Source organism: Myxocyprinus asiaticus, chromosome 37, assembly GCF_019703515.2.
Source record: "Myxocyprinus asiaticus isolate MX2 ecotype Aquarium Trade chromosome 37, UBuf_Myxa_2, whole genome shotgun sequence".
NCBI lineage: Eukaryota > Metazoa > Chordata > Actinopteri > Cypriniformes > Catostomidae > Myxocyprinus > Myxocyprinus asiaticus.
In genome coordinates, this window is record NC_059380.1 from 12,229,153 (window position 1) to 12,252,500 (window position 23,348).

The 23,348-nt window shown below is 39.6% G+C and overlaps 2 protein-coding genes and 1 long non-coding RNA gene across 6 annotated transcripts in view; 1 reads left to right on the plus strand and 2 right to left on the minus strand.

The window, feature by feature from the left end:
- LOC127427700 (ataxin-7-like) overlaps window positions 1-15,476 on the plus strand; it is a 51,145-nt gene extending 35,669 nt beyond the window's left edge. For 2 of the 3 annotated variants that reach the window (XM_051675446.1, XM_051675447.1), the window contains 9 exons: window positions 1,693-1,915; window positions 2,143-2,420; window positions 2,571-2,653; window positions 2,973-3,241; window positions 5,301-5,481; window positions 6,146-6,267; window positions 6,622-7,511; window positions 10,775-10,917; window positions 11,009-15,476. In XM_051675446.1, the coding sequence (XP_051531406.1) occupies window positions 1,693-1,915; window positions 2,143-2,420; window positions 2,571-2,653; window positions 2,973-3,241; window positions 5,301-5,481; window positions 6,146-6,267; window positions 6,622-7,511; window positions 10,775-10,917; window positions 11,009-11,026 (2,207 nt within the window). In that variant the 3' untranslated portion in view covers window positions 11,027-15,476. The remainder of the gene's footprint in view (window positions 1-1,692; window positions 1,916-2,142; window positions 2,421-2,570; window positions 2,654-2,972; window positions 3,242-5,300; window positions 5,482-6,145; window positions 6,268-6,621; window positions 7,512-10,774; window positions 10,918-11,008) is intronic. The other variant, XM_051675448.1, reaches the window with a different exon arrangement.
- Window positions 15,477-15,582: 106 nt separating this feature from the next.
- The window catches only part of LOC127427702 (26S proteasome non-ATPase regulatory subunit 6), a 13,710-nt gene continuing 5,944 nt past the window's right edge, over window positions 15,583-23,348 (minus strand). Inside the window, exons 3-8 of the mRNA XM_051675454.1 lie at window positions 19,448-19,593; window positions 17,462-17,681; window positions 17,166-17,274; window positions 16,057-16,225; window positions 15,850-15,927; window positions 15,583-15,766 (exon numbers count right to left, since the gene is read on the minus strand). Of these exons, the coding sequence (XP_051531414.1) occupies window positions 15,670-15,766; window positions 15,850-15,927; window positions 16,057-16,225; window positions 17,166-17,274; window positions 17,462-17,681; window positions 19,448-19,593 (819 nt within the window). The 3' untranslated portion in view covers window positions 15,583-15,669. The remainder of the gene's footprint in view (window positions 15,767-15,849; window positions 15,928-16,056; window positions 16,226-17,165; window positions 17,275-17,461; window positions 17,682-19,447; window positions 19,594-23,348) is intronic.
- The window catches only part of LOC127427704 (uncharacterized), a 5,465-nt gene continuing 2,750 nt past the window's right edge, over window positions 20,634-23,348 (minus strand). The window contains exons 2-4 of one of the 2 annotated variants that reach the window (XR_007894970.1): window positions 23,128-23,348; window positions 20,947-23,003; window positions 20,634-20,760 (exon numbers count right to left, since the gene is read on the minus strand). The exon at window positions 23,128-23,348 is cut by the window's right edge and continues 43 nt beyond it. This is a non-coding gene — a long non-coding RNA (uncharacterized LOC127427704). The other variant, XR_007894971.1, reaches the window with a different exon arrangement.

The window sequence follows — 23,348 nt, forward strand, 5'->3', positions numbered from 1 at the left end:
GTATATTTACTGAGAAAGGCTCCAAAATAAAGGTCATTTTGAATATAATAATTAAAATAATTTATAATATATAGTAAATATTATAATTCAGATCATTCAAATATATTACATTATACATTTTATATACATATATATATATATATATACACACACAAAACGCCAACCCGCATCTCAGAATAGCATTCTGAGATGATACTCTCTCAGTAACAAGGCATTTCTGTCCACAGAACTGCCACACACTGGATTTTTTTGCTTCTGGCACCATTCAGAGTAAATTCTAGAGACTGATGTGCGTGAAAATCTCAGGAGATCAGCAGTTACAGAAATACTCAAACCAGCCCATCTGGCACCAAAAATCAGGCCATGCTCCAAATCACTGAGATCAAATGTTTTTCCCATTCCGATGGTTGTTGTGAACATTAACTGAAGCTCCTGACCCGTATCTGAATGATTTTATGCACTGCACTGCTGCCACACGATTGGCTGATTAGATAATCGCATTGATGATAGTTGGTGCTAGACGGGCTGGTTTGAGTATTTCTGTAACTGCTGATCTCCTGGGATTTTCACACACAACAGTCTCTAGAATTTACTCCGAATGGAGTGGTGGTGGCGTAGTGGACTAAAGCACTAAACTGGTAAGCAAAAGGTTGTTGGTTCAATTCCCACAGCCACCACCATTGTGTCCTTGAGCAAGGCACTTAACTCCAGGTTGCTCCAGGGGGATTGTCCCTGTAATAAGGGCACTTTAAGTCGCTTTGGATAAAAGCGTCTGCCAAATGCGTAAATGTAATGAATGGTGCCAAAAACAAAAAACATCCAGTGAGCGGTAGCTGTGTAAAACCTAATTATTGGCCTAGGCTACTTCCCCTGCTCTGCTTAATTGCCTTTATACTCATGTGTCAGACGGACACTTTTGGAGCATCTCACTTTGGTTGCATCGTGTCTCATTGGATTTCAGCACCACTAGTCATAAGCGCTGTATTTTTAGCACAAAATGTAATTAATCGTTGTTTGAAACTTTGAAAAATGTGTTTCAAAATCCCTGCATTCTGTTATGCTCCGTCTGGCTGTCTTTGAGCACAAAGCACATCTGTGAAAAAGGCTGTATGCTACCTACTTGCTGGTTTGACAAGGCATGTTGCCTGTTTAGTTGGCACGCTGACTGCCCCCTACTGCATCAGTGTGGTACATCAAGCTTGAATTGCTACGATAGTTGGAACATCCCTGATTACGGAATTTACATACAAGTCGTGGGCATGACTAATTGCATTTTTTAACACGTTATTTTTCAGAGAATGAATCGCACAAAATTAACGCGTTAAATCAACAGCCCTAGTATTTCTATAATTACGTTTGATGCCACTAGGGGCACAGAAATTCCACATGCCACATGGCAACCAGTTGTTGTATAGTTAGCCTACAACTATGCTGGTCTTGGTAGAAGCTTGGTCAATTTGTGTTTTGGCATATCTCAGCAAAGTAGAACACAAAGTCTATGTGTGGGGTTTTACCCCAGTATTGATAGTCACTTCTCTGACTACCACAAGAATTATGTTCATCATTTTTGTTTGAGTGTGTGCTTATTGTATCTTTGAATATGTGTTTATTTACTTTTCACCTTTCAAGGCCAAATGCTCTGCATTCAAAGAGTAAAATTGTAAAAAAAAAAATAAAATCCTCCTCACACAGAGAGAAGACACAGCTCCAGCAGCAAGCCCCCATCCAGCCCTTCTGCATTCGCAGTCTCTCGGAATAAGGGCAGCATTGGGGGCGGGGGCGGAGGCGTCAGTGGAGGGGCACTGACACGCCCCCCCAGCACAAACAGCAGCATCCCTAAAATCTTCAAACCAGCCAAAGAGAAGCTGCCTCACTGGAAGCCTCATTTCCCCTATAGGGTGCTGCAAGATGAGAGGTGTGTATTTGTGGATGTGTGTTTTGATTTGAGATCAGACGATATTGTTTTGTACAACCAAAAAGTGACTGATAACCAATTTGCAGCACCGATTCTAAATTATTTTGATTGTTTTTTTATTTTTTATTATTTTGAGCACAATGGTAACTAAATTATCATCAGACTACAACTTTAAAAAAAAAATGTTGTTAACATTATGGAATTTTACAATTAAATTTTTCTTGCAGCCCAATCCTTGCAGTCAAAGTAGAGAAGGTCCATCTAAAGGTGGATTCTTCAGCCAAACTCGCACATGTGCCCACCTCCACTTCCTCCTCCTCTTCCTCTTCCTCCAATACTGTGAGCAGCTCTCAGCTGAAGCCAGGCCTTAACTTCCCTTCCATACCAAAGGCTCCACAAATGGCCCCTGGCCAGATCCCCAATGGAAAGGGACATCTCTCGTCCCTTGACAAGAAACAGGACAACAGCAGTGCCAGTAGCAAAAGACCCTTGTACAAGAGACAAGGTGATTGAAACATGATCTTTATGGCACCATAGCTTGATCTTCAGCTGCTGCTACAGTTTATTTGTCAAAGAACAGTTCAAGAACCTTTTCTTGATCTTGACCTTTTCCTGATCTTTTGTGTGTTCTGCTGTGATTTTCTTGTTCAATTAGAAAGGGAGTTTAATCCAGATATCCATTGTGGGGTTATGGATATTACAGCACGTAAGCCATGCACAAGATCCTTAACATGCAAGGTATGTCAGCGTCTTCACGTGATCCAATTCTCTAATGAAATTTGCTTTGAGTTGGTGTTGGAACTGTGCACCAATATAGAAATTTTAGCCGATACCGATCTGCAGTCAATATTTATCTAGTTAGAAAGATGCCGATGATCACAAAAAAAAGAAAAAACATGAATACTGGCCAAAATCAATATGGACACAGATATATTATGCATTCCTAATTGGAAAACAAGATTGTATGGTTGAATGTCCACATTTCTATGTGTGTGAACTGTATGTTTCATTCATTAATTTAATCAAGACACTAAGCGTGAAACCCTTGTCTCCGCAGACACATTCCATAAGCCAGAGGAGGGCGGTGCTCGGTCGGCGGCAACGCTTTGACACGCTTCTCGCTGAGCACAAGAGCAAAGCACGTGACAAGGAGCTGCATTTCAGGTTGGACCCCTCCCACCCAGCACCCCCTCTCAGGGACCCTCACCCTTCCCCCTCCCACCTCTCACAAGACCCTCACCCAGTCTCTCATGGCAATGGCACTGCCGATGCCTCCAAGCCTTTGCCCCTCAGCAAACCCAAACCTCATAATTCTGGGCTTCCACGGTGAGTTGCTGCCTCCCTTTTGCCCCTGTTTTTTCTAAATCTGCTGCTTTAATTTTTCAACACATTTAGTTCACCACAATCCATACGCTGTTAGAGATCAATTGTAGTTGTTTACAGTCTTCTAGAGCAGGGCTTTTCAAACTTTTTGATGCCAAGACCCCTAAATTTGATAATCCCCTTGCGAGGGACCCCCTTGTTAAAACAAATTCAGACATTTAATGGATCCATTCATTATACTTAAGTAAAAGTAAAGATACGTTCATGGAAATTCACTCAAGTAAAGATCATGATAAAAATACTAAAGTAAAAATATGAATAATTAAAATACTTCAGTAAATGCATAGTTTGTATGCATTTTTGTACCACTGATGATGAATAAAGCTTACCAGAAAGACTCATAAGACTCAATTAGCTGGTTTATGAGGTGACAGGCTTGTGCAACAAAACAACATGTACCATCAGTATATGTGACTGCACAAGAATGATAAAATAAGATAGATTAAGCATCAATTAAAAGAATTAAACTATGTGAATAGTCTTCGTTTTGTATTATTGGTGCTAAAAAAAAAAAAGCAAAAAGAAAAGTGAAAAAGAGAAAGAAAATTAGGAAATTGCAAAACGGGTCTATTCTTTCCTACTAAAATCACTTGAACGCACATTACATCACAGTTATGACTACTGGCCTCGAAAGTACGAACTTCCCAGGAGGACTTGAACGCAGCATAAACTACAACATAACTGAAATGTGTTGTCTGTATGCAGATTTTACAAATGATTGATATGAAGAAAAAACAAAAAGTCCATAACAAATTAGAAAATTGAAGGAAGGAACTGAGCCATATTTAGTGACCAGAATAGAGACTTGTGGGTGGGCTCTTCATTTGGGCCAGTAAGCATCCACCCGGCAACGACCCACCCTAGCAATGTTCTAAAAAAAACAGAGAACAACTTAGCAACAGCATAGCAACAACCTGGCAACCACCCAGAACAGCCTAGCAATTGCACAGCAATGTGCTACAAACATATAGAACAACACAGCAACAGAATAGCAACAACCTGCAATTGCAAAAAGCACTGAGAATACCTTAGCAACCACCCAGAAAACTGTAGTTTTGCTTAGTCAAGCACCATTCACATCTTCAAAACATTTTCCTTGTTACTATCTTTTTCAGGTTAAATGAGCAAATATGGTCATTATATACACATTGTATCTTGTTTTAATGTAAACATTAACTGCATTTATTGACTTGAAACTTGATATGAACAGGTCTCCTGGAGAGGCAGAAGACTGATTGAACATTTTCATAATTATTTCATAACGTTCTTAACGTTTGTTAAAACCTGTCAAATTAATTCAGTCAAACCGCAGATTAAAATTTACATGAGCATCTCTTCTTCAGTGGAGACGACACAACAGGCATTGTTTGCCGCGCACTTCCTTATGATTTTGATTCAGATTTGTGATTCGCCAAATGAATCATTTAGACCACTTTTTGAATCTTTTTTACCTATTCAAAGGAATCCAATGTTAATGATTCAGTTCAAATGATTCTTTCACGAATCAGACATCACTATTTCCGATCCGCATACAGTTTACACACACAGCTATGTTATTTTTTGCGGTGTTCAGTTGCAAAAGTAACAAGAGGCTGGGAGAAATTTATGGGAGTAAAAGTATTAATTTTCTCTTTAAAATGTAGTGACGTGAAAGTCAACAGAAACATTTATTCTCAAGTACAAATATTCAGAATTCCGAAAATCAGAATTATAAGTAAAAGTGATACAATTGTCTAAAACGCATTTAATATTTTAAAATGTGATCTTTGACAGGCCAAAAAATACTTTTTGTATATAATGTGTTATTGTTGTGTTGTTCTCAAATGTACTCAAAGGACTACCTAGCACCCCCTTGCAGTTCCATGGGGGTCCCCTTACCCCAGTTTGAAAGCCCCTGCTTTAGTAAACTTAATACATCTCCATTTGTCTTTTTTTCTTTAATTGGGTTGAAGAAAATGTGAACATCCAACTAAAAGTCTGATGGTGCTCTGCTTTCTCTTAGACTTAACAGCAGTAATTCTCACAGTGGAGGAGACCCAGCTATTGCCCACGAGCAGGCCCACCACTGTCATCAAGCCCCCGCTGGTACCGAGGCCAGCGATGAGGGTGAGAACGAGGAGAGAGAGGAGAACACAGAGAAACTGGACTGCCATTATTCAGGTTACCACCCACGACCAACTGCTGTAAGTACATGAAACCTTGTGGTCTTAAAGTGTTGTTTTGTACATTATTTGGCACTGATTGGAAAGAGGACCAATTTAGTCCATTTATGGGGTTTTAAAGGAATAGTTTACTGAAAAATGGAAATTCTGTCTTTACTTACCTTCATATAATTTCAAATGCGTATTGCTTGCTTGCTTCTGTGGAAGAAAAAAAATGTGATTATTTGAGCTGTCTTCATGCAGAACATTTCCATAGAGCGGTAGAGCATAGTTACCACAGCTGACCACCATAAAAGTAGTCAAAATGACTTGTGCACTATATTCCAAGTCAGTTAGTTGAACTTAAGAACAAATCGTTCTTTTGAGTCGGTTGTTTTCAATGAACCTGTTGATCTGGCTCACAAGTATGACTGAATGATTCGTTTGAATGAGCCATAAGAAAACGACCTAAGTGAAACATTTTCTACATTTTGTTTTAGGTTCCACAAAAAAAATAACAAATATAAAATAACAGTATAGGTGGCTAAATAATGACAGAACTATTTCTTAAAGTGGTGAATTTTTGTAATTGACTCAAATGCCAGCTTAGAAAGTGACTAAATATACATTATGATAATTTATTTTCAGCTTTTAAATCACTAAGCTGTTGATGCAGTTTTTTAGTTCTCTCTGTGTCTTTCACCAGTACTGCACTTTTGGAAGTCGATTGTTCGGGAGAGGTTGTTATGCGTTTGATCGGCGGTGGGATCAAGTCCGGTGTGCTCTGACCACCATGTTGGACAAACATGTCAACTCACAAAGGTGGAAGTGAGTGAGACCTCAAAAGCATGTTAACAATATGTAACTATAACTATAAAAAATAATTATTATATAATAGTTTTTTTTAATCATTTGGTAGACAGAACATATACAGTAAAAAACATATTACAACACTATATACATACATATAGGATATTACAGTATTAATGATAACGTTACTTTATATTTAGCCTTTGGTAGACATTTTTGGTTTTGTGTCAATGAAGGGGTACTTGAGCCTTACTGGTGGTGCTGTGGGGGTTGGGTAACGCTGTAGTAGTCTACCCTTCCATCCCTATTTCTGATGAGTGCAATTAATTTCTTAGAGGTTACATTATTGTCATTTCATGTTTTACTCTATAGGAAAATCCCTTTGGTGTTGGAGAACTCTTCAACAACACTAACAGCCTCCCACCGGGCAAGCACAACCTCCCACTCTTCCTCTTCATCCTCCATTTCCACAGGCTTTCACAGCCTGTCCTCACCACCGCCCTATGACAGCAAGCCAGTCCTGTCATACGGAACCACCCTGAATGCCCGCTCTTCTCCGCAAGCCTCCACCACTGAGCAGCCCGCCTACAGTGGCACGTCTAGACAAGTGTCCGCCTCATCACCCCAGATGCCTTCAGCCCACTCGTCCTCGCTCCCCTCTCTGGGCTCCAACCGACCCCTTAAATCCAGATCTGGAACAAAGTCCTTCAGGGCGAGGGAGCCATCCTCCAGCCTAAGTAACTCTATCGTCAAGGGCAACACTAATAGCAGTGTTAGTGTCAGCAGTAGTGGAAGCAGTAGCCTCAGTTCAGGCAAGAAACGGAAAAACAGTACTCTGTTAACCTCCCATAGCACTTACACCTCTGAATCTTCCTCATCCTCTTCTTCCTCTTTTAAGAAGAACTGTGCGGTAAATGCGGGCAGCCTAGGGAGCACGTACCACACCACGCTTGCCTCCACTCCAACATCATTCTCATCATCATCGACGTCTTCATCCCACAGCGGGGTGTACAGTGTGGGGGTAAACTGCACTCCAGGCAGGGCCAACTCTCTGAGTTTAAAGCAGGAGTCGGCAGGGCGTGGTCCTCCCTCAGGAAGCCCAGCGGAGTCAATTAAACGAATGAGCGTGGTGATGAACAGCAGCGACTCTACCCTCTCTCTCGGCCCATTCATTCACCAGACAAGCGATCACCACAGAGATGCACGCCTGGAAGCCAAAAGGAGGAAGGGCTCACCTGGCTCAAGTAGCCTGAACAGCACAGGTGCATAATCAAAATTAATCCAGAGTCAATCAAGGGCCATCGATTGTTGATCCAGTTTCTGTTTAATTTTGGTTTATTTATTTTTTTGATCAATTTTAGGAAATAAGAAATGCAATTCTTAAGCATTTTCTGCCCTCAGCAGCCAGTTGCCAAATGATGAGATCATTTCAGATTTCGAAGAAGCAGATATAACAAATCGGAAGTAAATTTAATACAAATCTTTTAGAAGGCAAGACTTTTTAGAGGTATAAATGCAATACAATAAATGATCCCTACTGTACATTTAATAACAATTCTAAACAAAAACATATTTTATTCATTCATTTGTTACTTAATAAAATTCCACTGATTAAACAAAAATCATGTCAAAACTCATCTTTAACACATTGCCATAAGTACTACCAATGCACTGCCTGTTTTAAATCTCAGGAGCCTTAAGCCCAAAGCATACTTCGGTTTTGACGCGAAAGCTTAGCGTCTGCGTACAGTCGAACGCTAACCTTTCAAAGTATTGGAGCATGCCTGCTACGACTGCTATGAGATACTGGACAATTTCTCATCAGGAATTCAGACCCATAAAGATGTCCATTAAGATATTCCTTCAGACTGAAGTTGTACAAATGCAGAAATCTCCTGACCTCCTCACACACGTGCTCTTGACGTGCATTTCCACCTTCATCACCTGTTGTCTAGCAGCGATTACATCATCATCTAGCGCTTCTTCGTGACTGCTCAATTGTGTGTCGCCACCTTGTGGACCCACTAATTAGTACAAATAATTTAAGGCGCATACTGTTTCTGCCCGTTCACAGTATGCGTGGTTTGAAAAATCTGGTTGCACACGTTCAGTGCTCGAGCACTCTGCTGATGACGAAATCCGCTCCACGCATCCTGTAGTATTCTGGGTTCAATACAAGTGAAGCTCAATCAACACCATTTGTGGCATAATGCTAATAACCACAAAAATATTAATAATAATTTAGACTCCTCCCTCCTTTTCTTAAAAACAAAAAGCAAAAACAAGGTTATAGTGAGGCACTTGCAATGGAAGTGGATGGGGCCATCTTTTGGAGGGTTTAAAGGCAGAAATGTGAAGCTTACAATTTTATAAAAGCACTTACATCAGTTCTTCTTTTAAAACATTATTTGAGCTGTAAAGTTCATTAAATCGTCAATAACTGGGATTACAGGGTTTTCGTCGTTACATCGGCATGGCAACGAAGTTGTAAAATTGGATATAACTTTACACAGAAAAGTTTAGTAAGCGATTTCATAACACAAAAATCATGTAAACAAATATTGTTTCTGTCTTGTGCGTATACTTTTGAAACAGTGAGTATTGTAACTTACGGACTGGCCCTATTAACTTTCATGACTTTCCTCAAGAAGTTGTTTGAGAAAATGTCAAGAGTACATGTCTGCAAATTCTAGGCAAAGGGTGACTACTTTGAAGATGCTAAAATATAACACAGTTTTGATTTATTTTGGATTTTGTTTAGTCACAACATAATTCCCATAGTTCCATTTGTGTTATTCCATAGTTTTGATGACTTTACTATTATTCTAAAATCTGAAAAAGAATTAAAAAAAATAATAATAAAGAACGAGTGTTTCAAAACTTTTGACCGGTAGTGTATATATACAGTATATATATATGTAAAGGATGGACAAGCCAACATAAATTTTTGGGGTTATCAACATTATGCCACAAATGCTGTAGATTGAGCTTAAAGGGATGGTTAACCCAAAAATTTAAATTCTCATCATTTACTCACCCTCATGCCATCTCAGATGTGAGATTACTTTCTTTCTTCTGCAGAACACAAACTAAGATATTTAGAAGAATATTTCAGCTCTGTTGGTCCATACAATGTAAGTGAATGGGTGCCAAAATTGTAAAACTCCAAAATTCACATGTAGGGAGCATAAAATAGGTGTGGGGGAAAAACAAATCAATATTCAAGTAATTTTTTATCATAAATTCTTCTCCCTGCCCAGTAGGGGGTGATATACAAGAAGGATGTGAATCACCAAAAACAGAGGGAGAATGAGAAAGTGAAAGTAAAGTGGAAATTGACTGAGCGGGGAGGATAATTTATAGTAAAAAAGGACTTAAATATTGATATGTTTCTCACCCACACCTATCATATCGCTTCTGAAGACATGGATTTAACCACCATAGTCGTCTGGAGTACTTTTATTTTGCCCTTTTGGTGCTTCAAACTTTTGGCACCCATTCACTTACATTGTATGGACCTACAGAGCTGAGAAATTCTTCAAAAAATCTTTGATTGTGTTCAGCAGAAGAAAGAAAGTCATACACATCCGGGATGGCATGAGGGTGAGTAAATGATGAGAGAATTTTAATTTTTGTGTGAACTAACCCTTTAACACATATTGAACCAGGAATATTCCTTTAAGACCAACATTGCACAACAGTAAGTTATTTCATTTTGAGTTGGATGTGACGAAAATGATTATTTGTGCTTCAGTAAGATTAATTCAGTAACATCTCCGACTGATGTATAAGTGTTTTTTAATCACTGTTTTTGAGTCATTTGTTTGGCAGCTGCACTAAACTTGTCAAGCTGTATGCTTTTGATTCACTAAAAAGAACCGGCTCATAAGTGGCATTCTTTCAGGAATCAGACTATACTTTCGCATTATAGATTCAGTAGAGGGGCAGCGCTGCCAATTACCCTACAGGAAACAAATTTAGTTTGGTGTTCCATCCACATCTGCAGAAAATTGCACCTTCAAGAGCCATTGACAGATCCAAAATTTATGACAATTATACAGTTCAGGTGTTTTTTTTAAAAAAAGGGAACATGTTCTGAACAAGAACCAGTTCTCAGTTCCCAACCCGATTTTAATCCAGACTTTGTTTCGTATCGGTTTAGTATCAGCCAACTTTCTGTTTCATATCAATTTAGTATTAATCCAGTTTACGTTTCATTTCAGTTTAGTATTAAGCTAGTTTCTGTTTCAGTTCAGTTTTGGTCTGGTTTCTGTTTCATTTCAGTTTAGATTTAACTCTTAAACTGAATTTATAGGTTTATTTCAAAACTGAACTAAATCATGTAGGACTGCTGATTTCTTTCAGTTTTTTTCTGTATTCACATCTTAAAATCCTAGCAGAGCTATAAACTCAAAGTCTTTTGCAAATTTTTACATAATTAGTATTTGCTGTGTTTGCTGTAGTGTATAGTGTTGTTTTTTGTTTTGTTTGTCATTGAAGTGAAATTTTGTAATGATTTCAACAGTGTCTGGAACAGGAGGGGGAGTAGGACAGAGTCCTGGCAGGCCTAAAATGGCCAAGTCTCCATCAATCAACAACATCCACAGCAAACACTCTCGCTCTATACCTGGACCACCGGGGCTTCCCAACAATTCACTCATACATCAGGTTAGTGTGTCAGTATTTTTATTGTTGTATTGTAAGGAATAATATTGTATCTTCTACACAAGCTCACATTTTTGTACTACTTTTCTCCCAGCCAAAGGCTCGTCCCTGACACAGGTGTGGAGGCTCTGAGCGTGCTGAGCAGTAGGCTGGACCCAGAGCTCCCTCAGCCCCCTCATGCCACACTGCACGAGGCCTTCTTTTTCTCTTACTCTTCCTACAATCCTCAGGGTGGAATGCACACTGGGTGGCCCATTGATGTCCTTCATGGGGATTTCCTTTCAAAGCCATGCAGGGGGACTCTGCGGGTATAGGATAATAAGCCAGAGAGATCTAGTTCTCTTGTCGGAGGTTATAATGAATCTATACAATGCACCATTTGGTACAATGCCTTCTGCGTTGAGCAAGAGCTGCCAAGCTTGGGTACTTCTGCTGGGGTTCGAAGGTACAGATTTGGGCTGGAATGCAGCCTCACCAACACTACCAAGCATAGGAGGGATGTACTATGCGAGCAACTTAACTTGAGTGTGTGGATGCTGGACGGAACGAATGCAAGAGTGTGACGCCAGAACACTGGAAACTTAAACCCTACTCTGCCTGAACTGAGTCTTGGAGGAAGTGTACAGCAGAGCAAGCAGACATCAACAATTCCTGCAGTAGAAACACAATCAACAAAAGTTAAATGTAATACATGAATGCTCGTTCTCTCACTGGCAGGCTGAGTATGATGTTCAAGCTGTGGACTTTCAAAAATGAGCAACATAAATTTAAACATTATGCAAACTAGAATTTTTCAAGTTTCTTTTGACCACATTTTGTTTACAGGCTTAAACAACTAGCATAGCAAACAGAACAAAATACCATTCAGGATTTATCATGACACATGATAGCAGTAAAAAATTTAATCTTAAATTTAGATCAGATTTTATTCAAGGGAATTATTATTATTACCTTGAGACTTATTTCAGAGAAGCTAAACGATAGTTACTTTGGCCTACTTTCTTGCAATTCCTTTTTATTTTATTTTTTACAGTAAAATCCAACTCATAAGTGAACTTGAACACTGCATTAGCTAAAGCACTTTTTTCCCCACCACATTAATTTATTAGGGATTTCAGTAGTTATATTTTTCAGGTTTATGTTAGTAGCCAAGCAACAGTAATCTCCTGAATCTCCCCAAAAATCTTGAGAAAACACTGTAATCCTCTTAATGGAATATTCCGGGTTCAATACAAGTTAAGCCCAATTGACAGAATTTGTGGTTTAATATTAATTACAACAAAAATACATTTTGACTTGTCCTTTTCATAAAAAAAAATAAAAAGTTAAAAAATGAGGTTACAGTGGAGCTCTTACAATGGAAGTGAATGGGGGCCAATTTGAATGTTAAAATACTCACTTTTTTATAAGTGTAGCCACAAGACATACAATCTGTGAGTTAACATGATTTTAGTGTGATAAAATCGCTTACCAGCCTTTTCTGTGTAAAGTTATAGCCAATTTTACAACTTTGTTGCCATGACGATGTAATGTCAACAAACCCTAAAATGACAATTTAAACAACAGCTCAAATAATACATGAGTTTTAACAGGAGAATTCATGTAAGTGCTTTTATAAAATTATAAGCTTCTCATTTCTGCCTTTAAACCTTCCAAAAATTGGCCACATTCACTTCCATTGTAAGTGCCTCACTGTAACCTCGATTTTTTGGAGGGACGAGTCTAAATTATATCTAAAATTTTTGTGGTAATCCACATTATGCCACAAATGCTGTCGATTGAGCTTAAAGGGATAGTTCACCCAAAAATCTCATGATTTACTCACCCTCTTGGCATCCCATCTGTGTATGACTTACTTTCTTCTGCAGAACTCAAAGATTTTTAGAAGAATATTTCAGCTGTGTAGGTTCATGTAATGCAAGTGAATGGGTGCCAAATTTTGAAGCTCCAAAATCCACATAAAGGAAGCATAGAAGTAATCCATCCGACTCCAGTGGTTAAATACTTGTGTTCAGACACGATATGATAGGTGTGGGTGAGAAACAGATCAATATTTAAGTTTTTTTTTTTATTATTATCGTAACTTCTCCTCCCTGCCCAGTAGGGGGCGATATGCATGAAGAATGTGAATCACCAAAATCAAAACAAAAAGAGAAAGTTAAGGAAAAAGGACTTAAAAATTGATCTGTTTCTCACCCACACCTATCATATCTCTTCAGTCATCTGGAGTATTTTTATGTTGCCCTTAGGTGGATTTTGGAGCTTCAGAATTTTGGCACCCATTCACTTGCATTACATGGACCTACAGAGCTGAGATATTCTTCTAAAAATCTTCATTTGTGTTCAGCAGATGAAAGAAAGTCAAACACATCTGGGATGGTATGAGTAAATGATGAGAGAATTTTCATTTTTGGGTGAACTAACCCTTTAACTTGTATTGAACTCAGAATATTCCTTTAAATACCATAGTTTAATAATTACTTAAAAATGTGACAGCTATGCTTGCCTTGGAAAAGGTCATTAAACAAGTCTAGTCTCAGTTTTAGGTACATTTAAGGCTTGCTTTAGGAAAGCTTTTAGCACATGCACACACAAAAAAAAAAAAACACTTTTGCAGGAACAAAAAGAGACAGATGCCAGGTGACGTTTCACCTCTAATTACTGATCGTAGCACTAAAGAAGCATGTGCTGAAATATTGATGTACTAAAAGCAGTAGTCTCATTTGAAAAAGACTGTAGAAGTTTCCTGGTGTTACGGTGTTAATACCTTTGGCATGGTTTGTTTTGTGCTGTTTCAATCTCAAAAAGGGGCTTGTGGCTACAGTTAATGTTGAGCCATAGACCAACATTACAGAGTCACTGACACTTCTATCATCTCAACAAAGGAATAAACATCTACATGACACTCTATACTGTGAGACACATACATCCTGTATTGCAGGAAATATTTAAAAGTATGTGCTGTAGACTGACCATCACAAGAAGTCGAATAACCACTACTTTGTACTGCTGCTGAACGTTCCTGCAGCATGTATTGTTCAAACACAAACTGTTGTTATTCAAGACCCTAAAGAGGTTAGTAGCTGGGCATCCTGATATGAATTTTCATTTTTATTGTGGTCCTGTCAACTTAAAAGGCAATAGATCCTTAGATGAGTTGATCTTCAAGGAAGTGGATTCATTTGTACTAGAGTTGAGCTGGATTTTGTTGCGCAAATTGGGGCTCTTTAAAACTCCTGTAAATTCCTTAACTCCACTGATGTCAGTCATCAATCATTGCTGAGAAGTAGAGCATGATTTGTTTTTCCTTTGGCTTTTTTCATACACAAAAACCAAAACAAATATTTAAGTATCCCTATTTCAGAATACATATTTTGTTAAAGAATTGTACATATTGAGATGTATTTTTGCACAGGCATTTTCTTAAATGATTTTTGGTACAATTGAGATCATTATTATTTATTTAGTAAATGGAAACGTTCTAAGATTATTGAAGTGGTTCACTGCCAAGCTGATAATGCAATACGCCACTATCGGAACACAGCTACTTGTTAGTCATATGCTGAGTTACCCCGGACGGATTGTTACCACAGTAGTGGGAAATCATCTACCCCATATATATTGCGGTTATTTTCAGGTTTAAAAGTGCTTTTTGTGATGCCTCCCCATCTTAAACCAAGTGGTCAGAGAATGTGAAAAAAATGGCCTGTTCAACTGTGCAAAAGATGTAAAGTCTGGTTTATTTAGTAGTTGGACTTTTCTAACTGGGAGAGGGACTAGGGAACAAGACTTTTGTTCAAACAGTTGTACAGTGCAAAACTGCTTGCACCACTGTTGCCAAACGTTGTAATTGGATACATTGCTTTTTAATTACATATTAATTTGCATTTCTTTTAACTCTTCACTAAAAAGAGAAAGTGCCTGAATTAGTTTCTCGTCTACATGTAACTTTACTTGAATGTTATATAAGGGTTTAGAAACTTGCTTTTTAAAACCTGCCTAGGAATCTCATATGTTGCCCTTTTCCTCTTTAACTACAGCGGTAACTGACACAGGCCAATAAATGAAAAGCGCATCGCAGAGGAGCATCACTTGACAATGACATGATAAATGCTTCCCGTCTGTCCCTTGTATTCTTTTATGACTTCGACTACTTTTGATATTAAAGTCAGAGGGATAGATATTTTTGTGAAAAATGGGGACATTGTCTCCTTAAGTCAATGATTTCAACCAATGTTTTAGACAGATAAATGTACTGTTTATCTTGATATTGTAACGCCAATGTTTTCATATGATGAAAGCTTTGTGAAGATGTTTGTTAAAACACCACAGATTTGGAATGTGAATCGAAGATAAACGCAGTTTGCTTTTTGGGGAAGTGGCCTCTACATATAAACTATGTACAAGTGTGTATATTTAGATTTCTTTTTTTTTATGTATACATATTCAAAATCATTTGATCAGCTGGACTTTTGTGTGTTGGCTGCTATGTAATTCATGAACAAACACAGTAGGGTACATTTAATTATTATTTAAAGAAAATATTGTATAGTATATTTGTTTTGTAACAAGTTTCTGTAAATATAAAAAATAATTTATACAGTTATTTATAAGAAAAAATGTGTCGGATATTCTTTTCACTCTCTCAAACAGCGAAGAAAAATGTAATGGTTTTCTCCAATTCAGATTTATTATAGACTGTACATAAAACAAAACAAATGTATTGGTATTGAACAAGTGCTACCACATGCAGGACTACATGTTAATCACTCTGGACAGCTTCTGCACTCTGTTAAGCAGGAGATCTCCCTTCTTGATGGTTTCCTGGTACTGCCAGTTCTTACTATCAGGTCTGAAAAAAGACAGAAAAAATAGTGCATTTACCATAAATGTGAGGCATGATTAAGACTATCATTTGAAAGTTTAGGTCTTCACCTGTTGGTTTCCACAATCTCATTGACTTTGTCAATCTTGCAATGTAAACGGCCTGCAGCGATGAATCGTGAGAGTTCCCTTAAGAGAGAAAAAGACCAAACGTGACTGTAGAAATACATCAACAGATCAATTAAAAAGCGCCATCCAAATTCTCTTGATTTTTTTGGTCTGATTTGCGTATATGTATATATAAATCTGGGAGCATACTGGTCGATGAATTCTGTGCTGACTCCGAAAGCCTCAGCCATGTAGCCCAGTGTGAGGGAGCGGTAGGATTCCAGCAGCTGGCTGTAGGCCAGTATGCGCATCTCTCGAACATAATAACGGTAGTGTGGAGCAAACAACCAATCTTGCTTCATTTCCTGTTCCACTCGAGCTGTAAGAAAGAAACAGATGGAACATTTCACCAACACATTTTTTATCAATGACAGAAGGGCTGATTTGAAGAAGCACTCAACATGTGAACACTACAAATTAATAAAAATAACAGTTTAAGGGTTAGTTTGCCCAAAAATGAACATTTTCTCATCATTTATTCACCCTCATGTCATCCCACATGTGTACGACTGTCTTTTGCAAACACAAAGACTTTTAGAAGAATATCTCAGCTTCATACAATGCAAGTGAATGGTGACACAGACTTTGAAAACAAAAAAAACAAAAACTTTAGGGCAGCATAAAAGAGATCCAATCGATTTTGGTTGAGAACACCAAAATGTCACTCTAGGCACGATCATGACTTCAAGCTCGATCTCACATCCTAGTGCTTGATGCATGACCCTAGATGGCACTAGAAAGTGTAATCGAGCTAGAAATCAAGATCGCCAAGGAGACTGTTGATGTCAAGATTAACAGTGAAAAGGGGTTTTACTATACACTACACATTTTTCCCAAAACAGATTGGATCACTTCTGAAGACATGGATTAAACCACTAAAGTCGTATGGATTACTTTTATGCTGCCTTTATGAGCTTTTTGGAGCTTCAAAATTTTGGTCACCATTCACTTGCATTGTATGGACCTACAGAGCTGAAATACTCCTCTAAAAACCTTGTGTTCTGCAGAAGAAAGAAACTTGCGCACATCTGGGATAGCATGAGGGTGAGTAAATCATGAGAATTTTCATTTTTGAGTGAACTATTTCTTTAAGACATCAGTGGCAAAAGAGAGAGTAGAGTCTTAATCTCATGTCTGTAAATGATTGAGATCATTTTTTTAAAGTTCATTAATTTTTTGAGGTGTAAAATTATTTAATGAGGGGACAAAAAACGTTTCTAATATAAGCTACTACTGGTCTACAATATTAATTTATTTACCCAGTGACTGGAAGAATACTGAATAACGGCACTCATAGAGAGAGAAGAGGTACTGACGAACAGCAGGTAAACTGTGCAACACCTCCAAGATCTCGGCACCTTTAATCACCTGAGAAAAGATCAGAGTGCAAAATGTGATCCAATTCCATAAACTCTCAAAGACAAATCTACTGACCAGAGACTTACAGGACAACCACAGTTTTTTGTAAGATTATGGTCTAAAGCAAGATCTTAACAATAAGATTTATTCAGTGCTATGAAACGTCCACAAGCACAACATTTAACCCAGATTATACCTTCTCTCTCAGGTCCGGCCTCTTCAGTGCAATCATACACACATACACAGTGTAAGTGACAAAAGTCTTGTAGTCCATGAGCTCATAAGAAGTGAATGTAGAGACGGTGTCCAGAAACAGCTCTGCAGCCTGCTTGAAATCCCGAATGGCCACACAGTAGAGGCCCTGATACACTTTCAGGCGATTCCTCCTGTCCCAGTCACCACCTTCTTCAATCAAGCTGAAAGCAAAATGAGAACCTGTTGGCCTAGATGACATATCACAACCCACTGATTCAGAGTTCAAGTGCACATCTGTGTTATTCCAAGAGAAAATGCAAGTTAATATACAGTGCTATGAAAAAGTATTTCCTGATTTCTTCTCTTTTTGTGTATATTTCATACTAAATTTAAAAAAAAAAATCTAACATAAAACAAAGGCAATTGGAGTAAACACAGTTTTTAAATGGTAATGTTATTTATTGAAGCAAAAAAGTTATCCAATACCAACTGGGCCTGTGTGAAGAAGTATCTGCCCCCTTAGTTACTAAATCCCCAAGTCTATGAAACTGCATTCATAATGGGGTTCAGCTGAACTACACACACCCAGGCCTGATTACTGCCAGCCCTGTTCAATCAAATCAACACCTAAATAGAACTTTTTCAGTAGCATGAAGTTGGCTAAAAGGTCTCATCCAGTAGCACACTATGCCAAGGTCGAAAGAAATTCCAGAAATGAAGAAAAAGGTGACTGAAATACATAATTCTGGGAAGGGTTACAAAGCTATTTCAAAGGCTCTGGGACCCCAAAGAACCACAGTGAGAGCCATTATCTCCAAATGGAGAAAACTTGGCACAGTTGTGAACCTTCCCAGAAGTGGCCGACCTTCCAAAATTCCTCCAAGAGCACAGCAACGACTCATCCAGGAAGTCACAAAAAAGCCAAGGATCAATAAAGGTCACTGTTCATGACTCCACTATCAGAAAGACACTGGCCAAAAATGCCATCCATGGAAGAATGGCGAGGCAAAAACCACTGCAAACACAGAAGAACATTAATGTACGTCTGAATTTTGCCAAAACACACCTTGATGATCCTCAAACCTTTTGAGATGTTCTGTGGACTGATGAGTCGAAAGTGGAACTGTTTGGAAGACGGGGTCCCGTTACATCTGGCATAAATCAAACACAGAATTCCACAAAAAGAACATCATACCTACGGTCAAGCACGGTGGTGGTAGTGTAATGGTGTGGGGATGCTTTGCTGCTTTAGGGCCAGGCGACATGCAATAATTGAGGAAACATGAATTCTGCTCTCTACCTGAAAATCCTAAAGGAGAACTTCCAGTCATCAGTCCGTGTGTTGAAGCTCAAATGCAACTAAATTATGCAGCAAGACAATGATCCAAAGCATAGGAGTAAGTTCACCTCTGAATGGCTCAAAAGAAGCAAAATTAACATTTTGGAGTGGCCTAGTTAAAATCCTGACTAAACAGGCAGTTCATGCTCGAAAACCCTCCAATGTGGCTGAACTAAAGCAGTTCTGCAAAGAAGAGTGGGCCAAAATTCCACCACAGCGTTGTGAAAGACTGATCTCCAGTTATCGTAAGCGTTTGGTTGCAGTTGTTGCTGCTGAAGGGGGCACAACCAGCTATTAAGCACAAGGAAGCAGTTCATTTTTCACATGGGTGATATTGGTGTTGGATAACTATTTTGCTTCAGTAAAAAATATATATATTTGAAAACTGTATTTTTTGTTTACTCAGATTGCCTTTGTTTTATGTTATATCTTGTTTAAAGAGCTAAAACAATTTATTATGAAAAATACACAAAAATAGAAGAAATCAGTAAGGGGGCAAACTTTTTTACATCACTGTATATCCACAGTTACTTTTTTACATCACTGTATATCCACAGTTACTGTGTCAGGTCATGTTATGTAACCGGATAGGTTTTTATGAGGTTAATTTGAATTAAAAATGTGCTCTACGCTGGCTTTCAATAGTACCTTTTGGCTTTCTCAGTGTTGCGGGTGATGAGGTCGTTGTCCATATAAAACAGGCCTATCCTTAGCAGATAAAAGACAATATCTAAGCGATGACCAAGTGCAACAGTCTTATCGTAGGTCTTCCTGAAAGCAGTCAGGGCCCCTTCCTATCGACAAAGAGAGAAATATTACCAATGGAAATACGTGTGAAGCAGAAAAGCAGGATGAAAAAATAAGCCCAAATGTAACCAAGTGATCAAATATAGCACAAATTAAAATACACAAGTATGCGTAATTAGTTGACCATAAGAAAACGTTTATTGTATGATAAACTGTGGAGAAATACATTTAAATATGTTAAGTGAAAAATCCTGTAGACTTCACTCCGAATTGAAGTCACTTATATTTTTCTTTTATTCAATTATGAGGAAAAAACATTATATTATATAATATTTAACTTATTTAAACTACTCAAATGCACTCTCAAACTCACTGACGGTGACAGAATTTTTTTTACTCACAAATGTACATTATGTACCATTAAAAACACACCCAAATTTAGTATATGGCTCAAGGACTTTTGTACTAGAAAAGCAACATTTGATCAAATATTTAACCAATTAAAAAAAATTATAATAATAAAACAAAAATAATCGTGCTTGGACTTCAAAATGTTGACGCCAATTCAATTATTTCTGTAGTGATGAAAACTGATGTGAACATGTCTTGAAAACAAACTGACTGAAGAAATTTGTTTAAAACTAACTGGATTTCATCATGCTATCCAATTAAGAAAAAATGGGAACAAACAAAAAATATATCAAATCAGTCCTTTAAGGAACTGTTAGAATCAATGTCTTTTTTCTAGATGTCATTAATTAGCTAAAAGTGTTTCTTAGGGTTACAGCTATACACCAAGTAACATAATCAAATGGAGTATATTTGAGGTAAATCAATAGATTAATCTCATTCACTTTTAAATGCTATCACTGCTTATCTGCTTTCAACATGATGACCATAAATTATTTTGTCTCAACCCATGGACCTACGTTTACTATTCACAGTGCAAGTGTACTTAGAGATATAAAATAAGGGACGCCCTTTCTACGAAATAATAACACACGATTCTGCAGTAGGGGTAAAATCTTTCCGTGGCAGGGAGAGCCGCCACAGAGACCTGCCACCGCCACAGGCAGCTCTCACTCGACACCGTTCTTTCCGTCTCCCTCTCGATGCTTCACCGGTCCTTGCGTCTCCCTCACAATGCGTCACCTTTCTTTGCGTCTCCCTCTCGATCAGTCACCGTTCTTTGCATCTCCCTCTCGATGAGTCACCTTTATTTGCATCTCCCTCACGATGCATCACCTTTCTTTGCGTCTCCCTCTCGATCAGTCACCGTTCTTTGCGTCTCCCTCTCGATGCGTCACCTTTATTTGCATCTCCCTCTTTATGCGTCACCTTTCTTTGCGTCTCCCTCTCGATCAGTCACAGTTCTTTGCATCTCCCTCTCGATGCGTCACCTTTATTTGCATCTCCCTCTTTATGCGTCACCTTTATTTGTGTCTCCCTCTCAATACGTCACCGTTCCTTGCGTCTCCCTCACGATGCGTCACTTTTCTATGCGTCACCGTTCTTTCCATCTCCTTCACGATGCGTCACCGTTCTTTGCATCTCACTCACAATGCGTCACCTTTCTTTGCGTTTCCTTCTTGATCCGTCACCGTTCTTTGCGTCTCCCTCTCGATGCGTCACCGTTCTTTGCATCTCACTCACGATGCGTCACCTTTCTTTGCGTTTCCCTCTCGATGCGTCACCGTTCTTTGAGTCTCCCACTTGATCAGTCACCGTTCTTTGCATCTCACTCACGATGCGTCACCTTTGTGTTTCCCTCTCGATCCGTCACCATACTTTGCATCTCCCTCTCGATGCATCACCGTCCTTTGCGTCTCCTTCACGATGCGTCACCATTCTTTGCATCTCACTCACGATGTGTCACCTTTCTTTGAGTCTCCCACTCGATCCGTCACCGTTCTTTGCGTCTCCCTCTCGATGCTTCACCGGTCCTTGCATCTCACTCACGATGCGTCACCTTTCTTTGCGTTTCCCTCTCGATCCGTCACCATACTTTGCATCTCCCTCTCGATGCATCACCGTCCTTTGCGTCTCCTTCACGATGCGTCACCATTCTTTGCATCTCACTCACGATGTGTCACCTTTCTTTGAGTCTCCCACTCGATCCGTCACCGTTCTTTGCGTCTCCCTCTCGATGCTTCACCGGTCCTTGCATCTCACTCACGATGCGTCACCTTTCTTTGCGTTTCCCTCTCGATCCGTCACCGTTCTTTGCGTCTCCCTCTCGATGCGTCACCGTTCTTTGTGTCTCCCTCTCGATGCGTCACCGTTCTTTGTGTTTCCCTCTCGATCTGTCACCATTCTTTGCATCTCCCTCTCGATGCATCACCGTTTTTTGCGTCTCCCTCACGATGTGTCACCTTTCTTTGCGTTTCCCTCTCAATCCGTCACCGTTCTTTGCGTCTCCCTCTCGATGCGTCACCATTCTTTGCATCTCACTCACGATGCGTCACCTTTCTTTGAGTCTCCCACTTGATCCGTCACCGTTCTTTCCATCTCCCTCTCGATGCGTCACCGTTCTTTCCATCTCACTCACGATGCGTCACCTTTCTTTGTGTTTCCCTCTCGATCCGTCACCATTCTTTGCATCTCCCTCTCGATGCATCACCGTTTTTTGCGTCTCCCTCACGATGTGTCACCTTTCTTTGCGTTTCCCTCTCGATCCGTCACCATTCTTTGCGTCTCCCTCTCGATGCGTCACCGTATTTTGCATCTCCCTCACGATGTGTCACCGTTCTTTGCATCTCACTCACGATGCGTCACCTTTCTTTGCGTTTCCCTCTCGATCCGTCACCATTCTTTGCGTCTCCCTCTCGATGCGTCACTGTTCTTTGCATCTCACTCACGATGTGTCACCTTACTTTGAGTCTCCCACTTGATTCGTCACCGTTCTTTCCGTCTCCCTCTCGATGCGTCACCATTCTTTGCGTCTCACTCACGATGCGTCACCTTTCTTTGTGTTTCCCTCTCGATCCGTCACCATTCTTTGCATCTCCCTCTCGATGCGTCACCATTTTTTGCGTCTCCCTCACGATGTGTCACCTTTCTTTGCATTTCCCTCTCGATCCGTCACCATTCTTTGCGTCTCCCTCTCGATGCGTCACTGTTCTTTGCATCTCACTCACGATGCGTCACCTTACTTTGAGTCTCCCACTTGATTCGTCACCGTTCTTTCCGTCTCCCTCTCGATGCGTCACCATTCTTTGCGTCTCACTCACGATGCGTCACCTTTCTTTGTGTTTCCCTCTCGATCCGTCACCATTCTTTGCATCTCCCTCTCGATGCGTCACCGTTTTTTGCGTCTCCCTCACGATGTGTCACCTTTCTTTGCATTTCCCTCTCGATCCGTCACCATTCTTTGCGTCTCCCTCTCGATGCGTCACCGTATTTTGCATCTCCCTCACGATGTGTCACCGTTCTTTGCATCTCACTCACGATGCGTCACCTTTCTTTGCGTTTCCCTCTCGATCCGTCACCATTCTTTGCGTCTCCCTCTCGATGCGTCACTGTTATTTGCATCTCCCTCACGATGCGTCACCGTACTTTGCATCTCCCTCACGATGTGTCACCGTTCTTTGCGTTTCCCTCTCGATCCGTCACCGTTCTTTGCGTCTCCCTCTCGTTGCATCTCACTCACGATGCGTCACATTTCTTTGAGTCTCCCACTTGATCCGTCACCGTTCTTTCCGTCTCCCTCTCGATGCGTCACCATTCTTTGCGTCTCACTCACGATGCGTCACCTTTCTTTGTGTTTCCCTCTCGATCCGTCACCATTCTTTGCATCTCCCTC